General features: G+C 42.2%; 1 protein-coding gene and 1 long non-coding RNA gene across 2 annotated transcripts in view; both read left to right on the forward strand.

The window, feature by feature from the left end:
• dock4b (dedicator of cytokinesis 4b) overlaps positions 1-11847 on the forward strand; it is a 275073-nt gene extending 263226 nt beyond the window's left edge. Inside the window, exon 54 of the mRNA XM_079494185.1 lies at positions 9314-11847. Coding sequence (XP_079350311.1) covers positions 9314-9793 — 480 coding nt within the window. The 3' untranslated portion in view covers positions 9794-11847. The remainder of the gene's footprint in view (positions 1-9313) is intronic.
• A 2901-nt stretch (positions 11848-14748) lies between these two features.
• Positions 14749-15075, forward strand: part of LOC306916224 — a 33853-nt gene continuing 33526 nt past the window's right edge. The window contains exon 1 of the long non-coding RNA XR_013788966.1: positions 14749-14774. This is a non-coding gene — a long non-coding RNA (uncharacterized lncRNA). The remainder of the gene's footprint in view (positions 14775-15075) is intronic.

Raw genomic sequence — 15075 nt, forward strand, 5'->3', positions numbered from 1 at the left:
TCTCTCTCTCTCTCTCTCTCTCTCTCTCTCTCTCTCTCTCTCTCTCTCTCTCTCTCTCTCTCCACTTCCTTGTTTACAGCTTAGAAAGAAAGGCTCGTAGCTCCTAATGGTTTTGACCAGATGGGCATACAGTACTTCTGTCTTCATTTCTGACTTCAACATGCCTCTCGTTTAGAATATTAATGCTTCTAGAGAGACTTTATCGTAATCCTCGCGAGGTATGCAAGCATCATTATGCCTCCCGGTTTTTGTACGCTACGGAAGGGGGGTGCTTTCAGAGTAAAAGCTGCTATTTAAGAGCTCCTATTTTGAAAGAAATCCCGGCGCTCATTGTGGTAAAAGTGCTGAGCATATCATGCAATGAATCTGGATCGATTACAGGTATTCATCACCAACTTTGTGAAATTGGGCCCATTCGATATCTGTAAGTGTATCGATTATTTATCGCGGGAGGAAGTACACTATGCTAGCTCAATTTCCTCTGGTCTTCTCTCCATTCTATCCTATTATTATCAATCTCTCTCTCTCTCACTGTAAAGGTCATGGTCAGTGTGACCCGCAGGCTGTTATCCGGCACCACTAACAGCCTCTCCAAACAGCCTCGGGGCCACTGTCCTGCACCCACCTCACGCCTGGGCAACTTTGCATTATAGATCGCCGAAACTGCTCGCACAGCTGAATAGTTGTATCTGTGCCTTCGGATGCTGGGAGTTGGGAGTATCCATGCTCCGATCGATCCAAGAGAGTCCATTAAGTTTGCTCAGGGCGATTGTTATGAGTTAGTAAGCAGTTTTGTGGCCATCGGGGGTTGTGGGCCCCAAAACCGGGTTAGGAGATGTTTTGACATGATCACAGACACAGACAATTGGCAACTAAAAGGAATTGCTGTTGGATGGATTCCAATAAGAGGACAAAAACCTGTATAGAACCACCAAATTGAAGCAAAAGGAAAGACGAGTGACAAGTAAAGGTCCCTGGTCGCATGGTGTTGCTCAATCTAGATCTCAATGTGCTATTGAATGTAAAGAGGGACGGGGGCGGCATATGATCAATGGCTGATGAATGGGTTTTCAAGTTATCACCATTAGCTAATTAGCAGGCTTTTAAGTTATCTCCAGTGTTTAATTAAAGGCTCTGGGAGTTATCTTCAATATGGCCTTGCCAGTAGTAAAGGCATACAGTATTTTAAGAGGAGATATCACATGACCTGAGCATACAAATAGAATGCGTAGGCGTAATATTAACTTGTCATCTGCTACTGTACATATTGGTTATATTTTATGAAGAGGGCACCTGAATGACCTGTTGATTTATTTAGTTAAAATTTCTATTAGAATTCTGTTCACTCTTTTGGTTGCAAAATAACTGAGATGATTCCTTAGTGAGTAGTGCTAAAAACAGACATGTACTGTAACTATGAGTTTATGAATTTTGGATGACCGCCAGAGGCAGAGCTTAACAGTAGATGTTGCCTGTGTAGCACACTCAATTAATATTAGTAACGTAGTCACCTGTGTCCTGGGATGAAGTTGAGTGTAGCACGGAACTGACACGCACGCACGCTTATTACTCCTTTTTCTGCTCAAAATGAGCCAAAATCCAGTGTTTGGAAGGTTATTATTCCATGGTTGCAGACCAGCTATATTTCCATGATTCATTGTATGATGAAATATAAAGGGCTTAATTAATAATACTTCTAAAACTCACAACTGTGCACCTTCAGGGATCTACGGCACTGAACTCACCCAGGAGTCAGCCCAGCTCCTAATCCAGACAACAGTCTTGTCAAAACTTGACTATTGTAACTCCCTCCTTACTGGCCTACCGGCATGTGCACTTAAGCCCCTCCAACTGATCCAAAATGCCGCAGCCCGCTTGGTCTTCAACCAGCCAAAATTCTCACACGTCACCCCCCTTCTCCGCTCCCTCCATTGGCTCCCGGTCGCTGCCCGCACAGAATACAAAACTCTGATGCTGGCATTCAAAGCAACCAAAGGCATGGCCCCCCCATATCTCACAAGTATGATCGTACCCTACAAACCCTCCTGCGCACTCAGATCAGCCAACGCAGGGAAGCTGGAGGTACCTTCACTAAAAATGCCGGGACAACGCTCCACACGTCCCAAACTCTTCTCCCTTCTGGCTCCAAAACTATGGAATGCACTTCCCATCACAGTCAGAACTGCAGCCTCACTCCCAATCTTCCGCCGTAGTCTGAAAACCCACCTCTTCAGACTCCACCATGGCCCGTAGCACTTGCCCTAGCCTAGCCCCTTAGATAGCACATTATGTAGACTTAGATAGTATTTTAAACAGACTTATAGCTTGTTACGTAGACAGCTCTAGAATTGCACTTTATGTAGTCATAGCACTTTATAGTACACATGTATAATATATTATATAGTATAGTATGTATAGTTTACATAGATACTCCACTGTTACGTTCTTAGTCTACGCATGATTCATGATAACTACTTTTTATATATGTGATGTATGCCATGCTTTTGTTATTGCTTAATGTAAGTCGCTCTGGATTAAGAGCGTCTGCTAAATGCCTAAATTGTAAATTGTAAATTGTGAATAGCGCCTCTATAGCAAACACCAGAGAAGTACAGTTGGGTGCCACCGATATTGTCCCTTATCATTTGACCCATTTAGGCCTGACCTCAACATTTAAAAAAATCCTTCTAAATCCTCCAGTTTTCTGAAATAAATATTTTCACGATTTTTCAAAAATAGCAGACCTACAAGCTCGTAGCGCGCCACTCGGTGGCGCGCTATGAGCTTGTAGATCTGCTATTTTTCAATAGCTAAATTATAACAATGTTTAAAACACCAAAAGGGGTTCCTGCCCAAAATGGGTTAACTGTCCTTTTGCGCAGATCACACAAACCTCAGCAAAAAGAAAAGGACAATATCGATGGCCTCCAACTGTACAAGCGGAACAACTTACTGGGTAGCAGCCGCTCTTTTCATTAACACTAAGGAGGTAAGTCTCTTTAAAGAGCGAACATGCTCGTTACAGGGCAAAAATAATTAACTGCGACTGAGATTTTGTCTTCCAATAACTGGGAGAAAATGAGAAGTTGCTCTTTTCATTCAAACTACTGCGGTAAAGTGCTTTAACGAGCGAAAGCGCTTTGTCAGTGTTGGAAAAAAAAGGAACTGCCACTGAGAAGTTGTCTACTCATAACGGAAAAATAAAACAGCCGATACTGCAAACGCAAGCACTTTTGCACAGTGACCATAAACTATACAGGAGACCCGAAAACAGGTTTCTCTTAAAAAAAAGTTACTTGCCTTTAAAAGCTAACAAAGGGAGATACAGTATGCAGCAGCATATACTGTACATAGGTTGCTATCCTAGCCTCAGAGTTGGAAAACACTCTTGTCGTTCACTTATCTGTACCGGCAAAAACACCGACTTAGAATGTCACTGTGTTTGTCTAATCACAGCGATTGGAGGACGGACGGTATAGTTCCGATCATGGGGTTGCATTGCATCTTAACGATTAGAAAATCTGGCTATCTTCTTTACTTCAATTCTTTACTTCGCATGTATGCGAGAAGATGGATACAAGGGACATTTTGTACAGTATGTTATGTATTACGGCCAACGTCGTCGCAGGTCGCAGGTGAAAATGTTAATATAAACTGGTGGCGTATTGCACCCTGCTAATGGCTACTATGTTGCTGGCTACTATGTTACCATTTCTAGGGTAAAGTCTAGTCTGCATAGACCTAAGCACATTAAAATGTCTTAATTTTGTGAGGTTCCACCAGAATTAACATGGGTTCTCTCTGACTGGGCCTCTGAGCTGTCAGGTTTGCTGTTAATGAGCCCCATACTCATTCAACTGTGTCACGTCACATGGAAAAAGGTCTTGGCGCTGGGGATGGGCCAGAACGAGAATGAAGTGCTGAACGTTGTTTGGAAACGTACTTTAGTTGAACCTCGTGTTTGCTTTGTGTGTATTGTCATCGTGGCGTTCTAGTGAGAGCTTGGCACAGCCAACGATGCTAAGCTGTCGGCTGTTGTCATGTGTGGGATGCATCATGTATGACAGTTAGATAAAGGCTTGTTTTTAGTGTGTTCTGGAAAGCAATGACAGCTCAGCGGTCAGTATGCTCTCTCAAGTGTGTGTGTGTGTGTGTGTGTGTGTGTGTGTGTGTGTGTGCGCGTGTGCGTGTGTGCGTGTGCGTGCGTGCGTGTGTGCGCGCGCGCTTTCTGGCAAGATCAAAGGCCTGAAGCGAAGCACTCGGCTGCCAATCATAGCCAGGAACGGCCACTCTATGGTCCTCAAGCAGGTGCCATTACCTGTACCACACCGGCACAGAGCACAGACATGTACACACGAGCTCTGCCAGCGAACAAACTATCTGTGCACTCTCACGCCCTCGCACTGCCTCTCTCACACACGCCAAGGCACACAGACACCAGTCAGTGCGGCCAGGGGGCCCATTACCAGACTCACAAACCACAGGACAGAAACCTGCAAGGGACATATAGTTGTGTCAGGCTTTTGGTATTGCTGCATTGTTACAGCTCACAGGGACCTCACACAGCCCAACACAATTATACACTTTTATCCATTTTTATCCACTTAAGTCCTATATACTTGAGCCTGTATAATATTATTAGCTATTTTCATTTCTGTCCTCATCTATCTTTCGCCTCAGTGGGTTTACCAATTGATCTGAACTTGTACATGGATGTTGACCAATGACCATTGGGATATGCAGGGAGAGAGAGAACGTTTATTATTATTATTATTATTATTAAACATTTTGCAGATTTACGCTGTTTATTAGCGTTTTTGCCAGGGTAGTTGCAATCCCATAGTGGTAACGGCTAATGTGGTAAGTATGATTCTCCACAGTCACTTAGTCAGCTAAAATGTTGTTCCTCACATACTGACTGAGTTTACCATGTCAAACGGTGTCCCTAAAGCCCAACACACACCGTTAGGGACTCTTCGGCAGGGACGTGCACACATAGACATCAAAGGGGGCTTCAGCCCCTGCCCTTTTACCCATCTGTGAAACAACTGCCCTTTCCAGACCACAAATGCAGCATTTACTAATGGTGAAAGAAATACAAATGCCACTCCTTTCCATGCCATGCCGGAAGGCAGCATTCAGGAGAATTACTTTATTTCTCCTGAACTTGAACGCAGCATTTTGCGGAGAACAAATTAGTTTCGAAATTCAATGTCGTCCACTGCATCTCCACGAGCTAAAGAGCGTTAAGTTGCGCCCTGAAAATATCTGATCTACAAGCTCTCAACGCGTTGCAGTGCGACGCGTTGAGAGCTTGTAGATCTGCTATTTTCGCTATTTTTGTCCAAAAGGGGGGATTACGGGATCTCAGCCCCTGCCTCTCTAACACTCTGCTCCTTGGGACTAAACCGTTTTAAGGTCAACCACACCAATACACCAATACAACTCATTGCAACTCAATGGTGTGGTTGACCTTAAAAAAACGCCTCGTCCCGACCCGAGCCTTTGGTGTGGTTTGGGCTTTAACCCATTCTGACCTGAGATCAGATTCTAAAAATGTCTTCTACATCCTGACAGTTTTCTGAAAAAGCTATGTTTCTGTCGGTGGTTCTTCGATTTTTCAAAAATAGCAGACCTACAAGCTCGTAGCGCGCCACTCGGTGGCGCGCTATGAGCTTGTAGATCTGCTATTTTTCAATAGCTAAAGCATAACATAATGCTAACACCAAAAGGGGTTCCCGCCCAAAATGGGTTAAGGCCGCTGATTCAGAAATGGCTGCAAGTTATTAAATATTATGGTGCTGTAAATTCTTCCAATTACATTTTATGGCTTCCTGGAAGCGATAATGGGTATTGCTGAATAGATAGAGCTCTGTGCAAGACATCCATTATGCAAGATCAAACAGACGGCACAGTATCAAAAATCATTTTTAAAATCGCCCATGTCCAACTGTTAAGTGATTATCTCTCTTTGCACACGCTGGACAGTATGTCAATACAGGTACAACATACACAGCTGTAAAACAACACAAGAAAATAACGCATTTGTGCCAAATCAGGTTTGTCTTAATCAATTAAGACAGGAAAAGCATCAGATGTCATTTTATAGATAGATTTATTTTCTTTTTCTTTTTTTAATTTACTTTGTATTGAATTTTCCTTGTGTAAACAAACATACATGACAAAGAAAAGACTAGAACAATACACAAACCAAACATACAATATACAAATTCACATAAGGGGAGATATCTGCCTCTACTCACTCACTTATTGATCACTATCATCACAGGTCCACTTCAAACAGGTGAACAAACTGGAATGGAACTGAATAAAAAATAAAAAAAAGAGTAATCCATTTAAACCAGTTGTCTATGAAGACTTCAATTTGACGTCTAAAGCTGAATGTAATTCTCTCCATATTAGGAATATTATAGATTAAATCAATCATTTATAGTTGGTATTAGATTTGAGCTAAAAAGCAGTATGTTCTACTTAGTTTATCATAGCACATCACTTTGTGCCGCTATGAGCGTATAGATCTGCTATTAAAAAAAAAAAAATCTGTGAATATAATATAAAGTTGCTGTCCGGAGGAAACCTCATAACTCAATTTTTCCCCACAAATCAGTGCTTTGAACACCCTTTACGTCTGTGTGTTGTTTCGAAAATATTGAACCAATGGAAAGTAGTAAAAACCGCATTGGACAAAACCTCTTAACTCCTCTTAACTTAATTGACAATATGTAATGTCACAACACCAACTTTGATGAGGCAGTATTGCATCGTTTAAAAAATGATAAGGTTTTATTAATTTCCTTAAAAATTTATATTTTTCATTTCCTGAAAAATTAACATTTTGGAGTTATGAGGTTTCCTCCAGACAGCAGAGATATATGTAATAAAGCAAACATTTGAACTAAAATCTGTGCTTCTGCAGGGGCCGAGTGGAATAATAAGAGAGTGGCGACACTAGCGTTGACTCCCTCAATGCGATAGTTCCAATGTTTGGAACTATAGCCCGCTCTGCGGCGAGATCAAGGCGTGTCGCCACTATTCCACTCGGTTCTGGGGGTCCCTGGAACAAAATATTTTGAGAGGTGGCCAAATAAGTATCATTTTTGGGGTCTTTGACATGAAAACATTTGAGCCCCACTGATATAGCAACATATAAGAATCGGCCTCAGGTCTAAATGGGTTAAATCATTTTGGGGCGGGAACCCCTTTTGGTGTTAGCATTATGTTATGCTTTAGCTATTTAAAAATAGCAGATCTACAAGCTCATAGCGCGCCACCGAGTGGCGCGCTACGAACTTGTAGGTCTGCTATTTTTGAAAAATCGAAGAACGACTGACATAGAAACATAGCTTTTTCAGAAAACTGTCAGGATTTAGAAGACATTTTTAGAATCTGATCTCAGGTCAAAATGGGTTAAACGGCAAGGCAGTTGACTGATGAGGAGAGTGCGACCAGGGTTCTGTGTGTCCCCCTCCCAGCCAGAGCGCTACACACCCGCTAATCAATCGCGCTCCTCACCAGGCCCAATTAAACCGTAAGCAGATATAATGGCAGCGTATAGTGTAATTGCTCAGAAAACAACATTTTTGATGAGCGATCGGTTTCCCGGCGCTGGCGTGGACGTCGATGAGGTGTGAAATCTTGCTGGCTGAGTCGTTTCTGTCCTTTCTTTCAGGGTAATTCAATATGTCTGTCTGTGTCAGCACGCATTTCCAACATAGCAGAGTTGTGGTTGTGTTGGGCACAATGTGGCCCCATCCAGTGTGGAACCACGTAACCAAAAACAAACAAAAAAATAGCCGATCTACAAGCAGTATAAAATACTTGGTTAACCACTTGAACCCCAGCACACCTAGGCTATTCTGGGGTGAACATTCGGCAAACTAGTGCATATTGTTCTTTTACTTCCCTACAATTTGAATTATTTTGTTACTTTGTGGAATTTGATTATTATTGCAAAACAGTAACCACTTGAACTATTTGAACATACATTCATTAACTTACATAGATTCACTTGAATTTACGCGACCAGGGTGGTTTACCATGCAGGCTATTTAGATCTCTAAACTGATCAACCAGCCAACTATCCAGTGAGCTGAGCTAAGCTTCTACCTTCAGAGTCTGTATGACAGATGGTGATCCGCTCTGTTTATATCTTGTTCTCTGGAGAGCTCGCTCCCATTCAGTTTAAGGGTTCGGTGGTGCCTCTATATTTTATATTTATTGATATATTTATTCATTGTGGAGTCGTACAGGCTGCTATATTATTTATTTTTATGGTTTTTTTTGTGGCTTTCACCTTTATTTTTTATATTTTTTATATAGAGGGACAGACAGTAGGCTGGCAGATGGGGTGGTGGGGGGGTGACATGCAGTAAAGGCCGTCGGGATCGGGAGTCGAACCCGCGGCACACTGCCAGACCTCGGCTACCGGCCAAGGTGCCTGGACCGCTGAGCCACGGCTGCTCATTTGCATAAAGTTTAATTTTTCTCAGCTTTTCTTCAGGTGTGTCGGAAGGTGTGTCACCACTCCCATGTCGCTCAGTTGTAGCCCAGCTGTCATTGGAAATTAATTACTTATAGCCACTCGCTTATAGTCACTTGTTGTCACTGCCAGCCAGTCTGTGCGCAAGGTTACACATTAAGTGTCCACAGATTGGATAGGAGGGATGCAAGGGCCTTGTGTCATTCTGAAGATATTATAAAGCACAAGTGAGCCATACAATCCGCCGTGATCCAGCCCGCATTTCTGAGGGGGTATAAGAGTCCACATTGTGAATGAATAGCAAGCATAGATAATATAGAAATGGGTTCGAAGAGATAGCAGCGTTCTCTACAGAAGGAGCTTAAATATTACAATTGAAAAGGTCCCTAAACATTTATTTATTTCACACCGACTAGCTGTAACCTACGTATCACGTAGCAGAGGGGGCACATGCAAACACTGTGCCAGAGTCACCCCAGTCCACGTAGACACTCTTGAAAAGGTTAAAACGGGATTTATTTTTAAACGCAAGGGTTCAATCAATTTAAGCAAAAGGAATGCTCCGCTGCCACAATGAAAGAAAAAAAAAGATTCGAAAATTATCATCTCTTTCTTCTTAATCTTTGAACCAATTCTGAGTCAGTCCATCACTTAGAACACGCTGCCACCACGCAGTTGAACATGTTCTATTCATCGTGAGCCATTTTAGCTACAGGGGGTCATCACGCTGAAACAGCTAAATGGAAATGTACATGAAAGCAGAGAATAATAGAAAAATGTCTTGACGTTTCATTTGTTCTTTTCTTCCACCAGAGCACGGTACCTCCCTTCACCCCGTCGCCCACCGAGTGCCATACCACCGGGCTGGTCTCCAACTCCCCCGTCCTCAGTGGCAGCTACAGCAGTGGCATCTCCTCCCTCAGTCGCTGCAGCGTGTCTGAGGCGTCTGGCACCGAGATGCCCGCCGGTGACCACCCGCCCATCCACGTGACGTCCCTTCCGCCCCCTCCCTCCACACTGGCCCTCCACCCGTTGGACACGGAGCCCATCCGCCGGGAGAACAAGACCCCGCCTCCGTACAGCGTCTACGAGAGGAACAACCCGACGCGCCGCCCTGTGCCCCTGCCCCACAGCCTCTCCATACCTCCTCCGCAGGTCGATCCCCCGGCGCTGCCACCCAAACCCCACCAGCTCCGCACGGGCAGCATGAAGCTGGACTCTGCCCCGTCTTCCTCCGCCGACCCCCGGGTTCCCAGACCCAGGCCACTCCCCAGGAAGGTCTCCCAGCTATAGGGGCCAGTTTTAGCGGGAGGAGTACGGCCGAGGTCTGGGCTACGGAGGACGGGTGGATGTTGGAATGAACACACTGGCGCGTTTTGCACTTTTCTACTGGGCACCATCCCTTTTTATTTTATTTCATTGTTATCTTCCGTTTGGTACTCTGTGACCAATACTCCTCCGATTAAAGACAGACACATTGACATGCGGGCAAAAACAAAACTTAAGAGATTGTCAAATTGTCACAACTCTTTCTTATTTTATTTTATTTTATTTGGTAAATTTCACTCCAGGGCATTGCATTGAAATATGTCATTCCACATCTTCATGGTCAATGAGAACACATGTTTATGGGAACATTCTAGAAAATATGAAAAAAAAAAAAAAAATTTTGATAGATGTCATAATCCCAATATATATATATTGGTATATATGAGAAGTGGTTTTTTTTTTTGCCTTAAGTATTGGAAACAGAGTCTTTTATCGTGAGTCTTGCACGTTTTTTTAAGTACTCTGTACTTTTTGTATACTGTATGGCTAGAGAGGTGCTAGAGGTCGCGTATGCATTTTCAGTTTAGCGTAGTAGACGCGGGTGTGTTCACAGTCATAACCGTTCCACCGATGGAATGGCAATGTGATAAAGCAAAGATTTCTCCAGGCTTTGTGCCAAATATCACATTCATAATGTCAACCACTTGAGCCCTATTTGTTTTAAGTGGAATTAGCTCACAAAGCATCGTGTTGTGAGCTTGTGGATCACTATTTTTGTCATTAACATTTTTTTTATGACTTTAATGACTTAAAAATAGGGATGCCAGATGGAACGTGGATAGGTTTTATACCTAAAAATTGCATTTGTATTTGAATAGTACCAAAGTAATAACCACATCAGCATTTTTATTTTTCAATTTGTATGAGGGTACCTTCACAGCTATGACTGCAGTGCCGTGGCGTATTTCAGAGCAGGTAAATGTTTAACGGTCGACTCGAGGGGTCGCCAGTGAAAAACTGCGAACATAACAAACCACTCGACCATCATCCCCATCGAGGAATCGGATAAAACCAACCTCTCATCCCTCCTTCAAGCTCTCAAGTGAAGTGAAGAAGCGCGCCTCCTTAACTTTGAAATTATATAAGGCTTCTCTTGATACCAGACACTGGAGTTAATTTCATGTGACCCTTCATGTGACCCCACCCAGTGGGCTCGTATAGCCTATTTTGGGCTGAACACTGAATTCTGAACATTCCAGAGTGGCTATTGTGAATGCACCCTGCCCCTCCTGCATGAAGTGTAGATGTACATGACGGCAGATCCATTTGGGGGGGATTTACCAAGTATTGTGCCAAAGGAATCCTAAATATGTACAGTATGCTGTAAAACAACCCCAGAACATTGGAACTAGAACGGGAGAAAAGACTATGCTATAAGACACCTGCATTTAAATATACAGAAATGGCTCTCAGACTTCTGTATTTCATGCTCTCCCCTTAACTCTGACCGTATACAAATGGAACCAGTATGCTGCCAGAGTTACAGACATATAAGGATCAATTTAGACGTCTCTAAAGGAACCTAGAGTCCCTGGAATCCACTTTGAGAACCACTATCAATATAGGAGTTGTGATCTCTCACAAAACAACAAGAAAATGTCTTTTTTTAGAAGCAGTGTTCAAGGTGATGAACTTCACGTTTTGAAATAGTCCAATCATAGTTTACCGAGCAACTTTAGACAAGCACAAAAGAGATTTTATCACCAACATTACGACCTGTACTGTTATTGAGGACTATTTGACAAGGAAGTAAAAATACAAGTGAATTCTATCTCTACAAACTGCCACTGTCCTGCCTGTCAGATATGTCCCAGCGCTGTTGCTCTGTTGGGAAAGCATTATAGAGAAACAATCTCTACTTTTTTGTATAGTCTAATATTTGTACAAATGAGTAGGACATTTTTATTTTTAAGTTGAATAAAGAGGTGGATGTCAGTTGACTGCACTATCAACAATTGCCCAGTTCATCCGCTTTTAGGTAGTGAAGTCTGCAAATTTGTTTTGTAAAAAAAATAAAAGATTTTAGCAGAAAATAATGATCTCTTAATTCCGTGCAACATTTTTCTTTCCTCCTGGAAATTAACTTCAGTATTGCTTGTATGTTTCACTTTTGTACGGTTGATTTCCTTTTTTAATTTGTTGTGAAATATTTGTGATTAAATATTCACATTAATCAGTACTTGAGAAATTGTAAAGTATATATCGAGATTGTTGTAAGTATGCCAAATATAGGACACTTTGTGTATTACTATTAATGTAAATACTGTGTTTTTAACAAAATGTAGCTATAACAAATTTACAGCTTTGAATGTTGAAAGCAACAAATTATTATAAATGTTCACAATTTTATGTTTGTGTGCTTGTAGGAAAAGCTAAGGTCATGCAAAACGCCATTTAACACATTTACAAGTTCAATAAACTGCCCTATGTAATAAACATGCTCTGATCAACGCATTTGTAATGACTCGTGCTGGACCTCTCGGTACATCTTTGACTCATGATTGAAAACCCACTTACAATTTAGGCATTTAGCAGAGGCTCTTAATCTAGAGCGACTTTTACAGTAAGCAAGAACAAAACACATGGTAATACATCAAAACATAAAAAAAGTCATCATGAATCCTACGTAAGCTAACAGTGGAATATCTATCTAAGGAAAGTACTGTATGTGTATACACTATAGAGTGCTAGTCTACATAAAGTGCTATTTAAGTTACATAAATTGAGCCTGTGCATACGCCTGTAGGAGGTCGAGGCCAGGGCAAGTACTGGGCTAAGATGTTTTTTTTTGTGGCTTTTGCCTTTATTTTACATTTTTTATGGAGGGACAGACAGTAGGCTGACAGGAATGGGGAGAGAGATGGGGGGAAGACATGCAGTAAAGGCCGTTGGGATCGGGAGTCGAACCCGCGGCACACTGCCAGACTGGATTACCAGCCAAAGTGCCTGGACCACTGAGCCATGGCCCAGGCCCTAAGATGGAGTCTTAGCCCTATATCCCTAAACTTATTGCCATTTTTTACTATTTTAAAACATTTTAAAATAGTACAAATAGCCGATCTACAAGCTAACAACGTGTCTATGTGGGGCCTCCAGAGCTCTATCCATGGCCCACTGCTTTGCCACCCTCTGAAATAGCTGATAAGGAGCTTGTTAGACATATAAAATAAAACACCCCCAGAACAATGGAACTAGAACGGGAGAAAATAAACTCAGAAAGGCTTTGCTCAAAAGTCAAAAGCATATAAATATTTAATACAGCATTGGTTCTCACAACCCTCTAGAAGTGAAGGATTTTCACTGAATGTGGGTTGCCATTGCTCATGCAAAATTCATGTGCAAAAGATACCAGAACAGTGGTCAGTCTGTTTTGATCACATTTAGGACAAGAAGACAGGAGATCCGAAAGGCTGATTCAGGAGGACACAAGTGATTGTGGTCAAATTAGGATTTCAAAACCTTGCATGACTGAGTACAGCGTTTTATTTTAATGGGGGCACACTGTGTGTGACTGGTATATAGGACTACCTCACCCTCGACAACTGATCCTCAACCATTCAAAGGATAAAACATAAACATAGAGTTTGATGTGTAAAAACAGGTGGGTTAATTAACCACGTCTTTGTACAGCAAAAGGTGAAGCAGCCTAGTATATTTTTTGGGTTGCCCAAAATAGGAACACCAATGTTAATGTGGTTTATATATATATATATATATATATATATAAACCACCTTTCCGTTCTACTTCCTATCACAAGGCTGTTTGTTTATCATGGTTTACATTAATGCAGCAGCTCGCTTCGCTACATTTGTGTTCGTAGGATAAGCGGGGCGAGGGAGCGCTTGCTCATTCTATGAACTCCAAATATTAGCTACGGCTCTGCATCAATGTAATAAACATAAGCGTTGTGAGCCCACGTGAGCCATGATGCCATGACGTTTTGCGAATTAATCGTTTTGCCCGTTTACATGGAGACGCGAGGCTAAGCGATTTCAAAGATTTCCACCCAGGAAGGAGTTTTCACTTTGTTGCGTTTTCAACCCCCGAAAACGCCGTCGTTGTCTAAACGGGCCCTGCAAACGATTCTTTATTTTGCTGTTTTCTAATGGAAACCGTTCTCGTGTAAAAGGTGCCTCAGTCAGAGGTAAATGTACAGTGACTTTCTGTGTGACATCTGGTGCACACCTACAGTAGTCGAGGCTTCACCTTCGTACAATATGTGTGATTCCGCATAGCCAGATCTGAGATTTCCGCCTACATATATTATGTCTGGGGACTTCCAAATACAAGGTCGTTTCTCGAACTGTGGCATGAATGGATGCTTGCTAACAAACCTATATACGCCCACAGCTTTGAAAACGTGTCTGTCCCCACCGCAATAATGTGAAGGACCGCAATTACTTTTTGCAATGCAGTTATTTACAAACAAGCCAACGATGAAAGCTCACCAAGGATGGTGTCTAACAATATGGTTCAAAAAGTGTTTCACAAAAAAGCCTGCCTAAATCAAGCATAACAGTCTAGACTAGAGCTACAATTTTGATGAGGGTAAGAGTCTAGAACTAGTCCTACTCTGTATTCTATAAGCTCAGAGCTATCCGCAGCATTGTGCCCCCGAGCTCTTCTCTCTACAACCTGACACAGTGACAGGAATGAATCACATAGTGTACGCCTAGTCTGGGCCTTTCTTTTGTTGGGACAAACCAACTGCCAAGTAACACTATCTGACTTCACCTTTAAATTCAAGTGACATAAACAAAGAAAACACTTCAAAAAACACATAGTAAATTATCATCATACACAAGGAAAGTGTTCTGTACATGTTTTTATGCAAACTCCCCTGTCAAGTGGTACGTTCCAATTCAATTCCTCTACCTATAAAAGGAGCATTGAGGTCATGTGTGATGCTTTTGGGAGGATCAGGCCAAAGGCAGGAAGTGGCAAGTAAGTGTTTAGCAATGAGCTTTGAACATCTGTTAAATCAATAAATGATTCAACCGAGCTATTGTCTGTGCCATTTGTAACCTGAAGTAATTGAAATGTATATGAAAGAAATAAAACTCAATTGGGTCATGATGTAAAAACAAACTTCCCAAAAACACACGTAGCTTTGAGTGCTACATGCTACAGTATACTGTAGCATATAATGTAGGGTAACAAGACAACTCACCCCTTTTGCCACTTTTGGTGAGTTGTCCTGACAACTCACCCCGAACGTGAAGACAACTCACCAGGGGTGAGATGT

The sequence above is a fragment of the Electrona antarctica genome, assembly GCF_951216825.1.
Source record: "Electrona antarctica genome assembly, chromosome: 23".
In the NCBI taxonomy this organism is placed as follows: domain Eukaryota; kingdom Metazoa; phylum Chordata; class Actinopteri; order Myctophiformes; family Myctophidae; genus Electrona; species Electrona antarctica.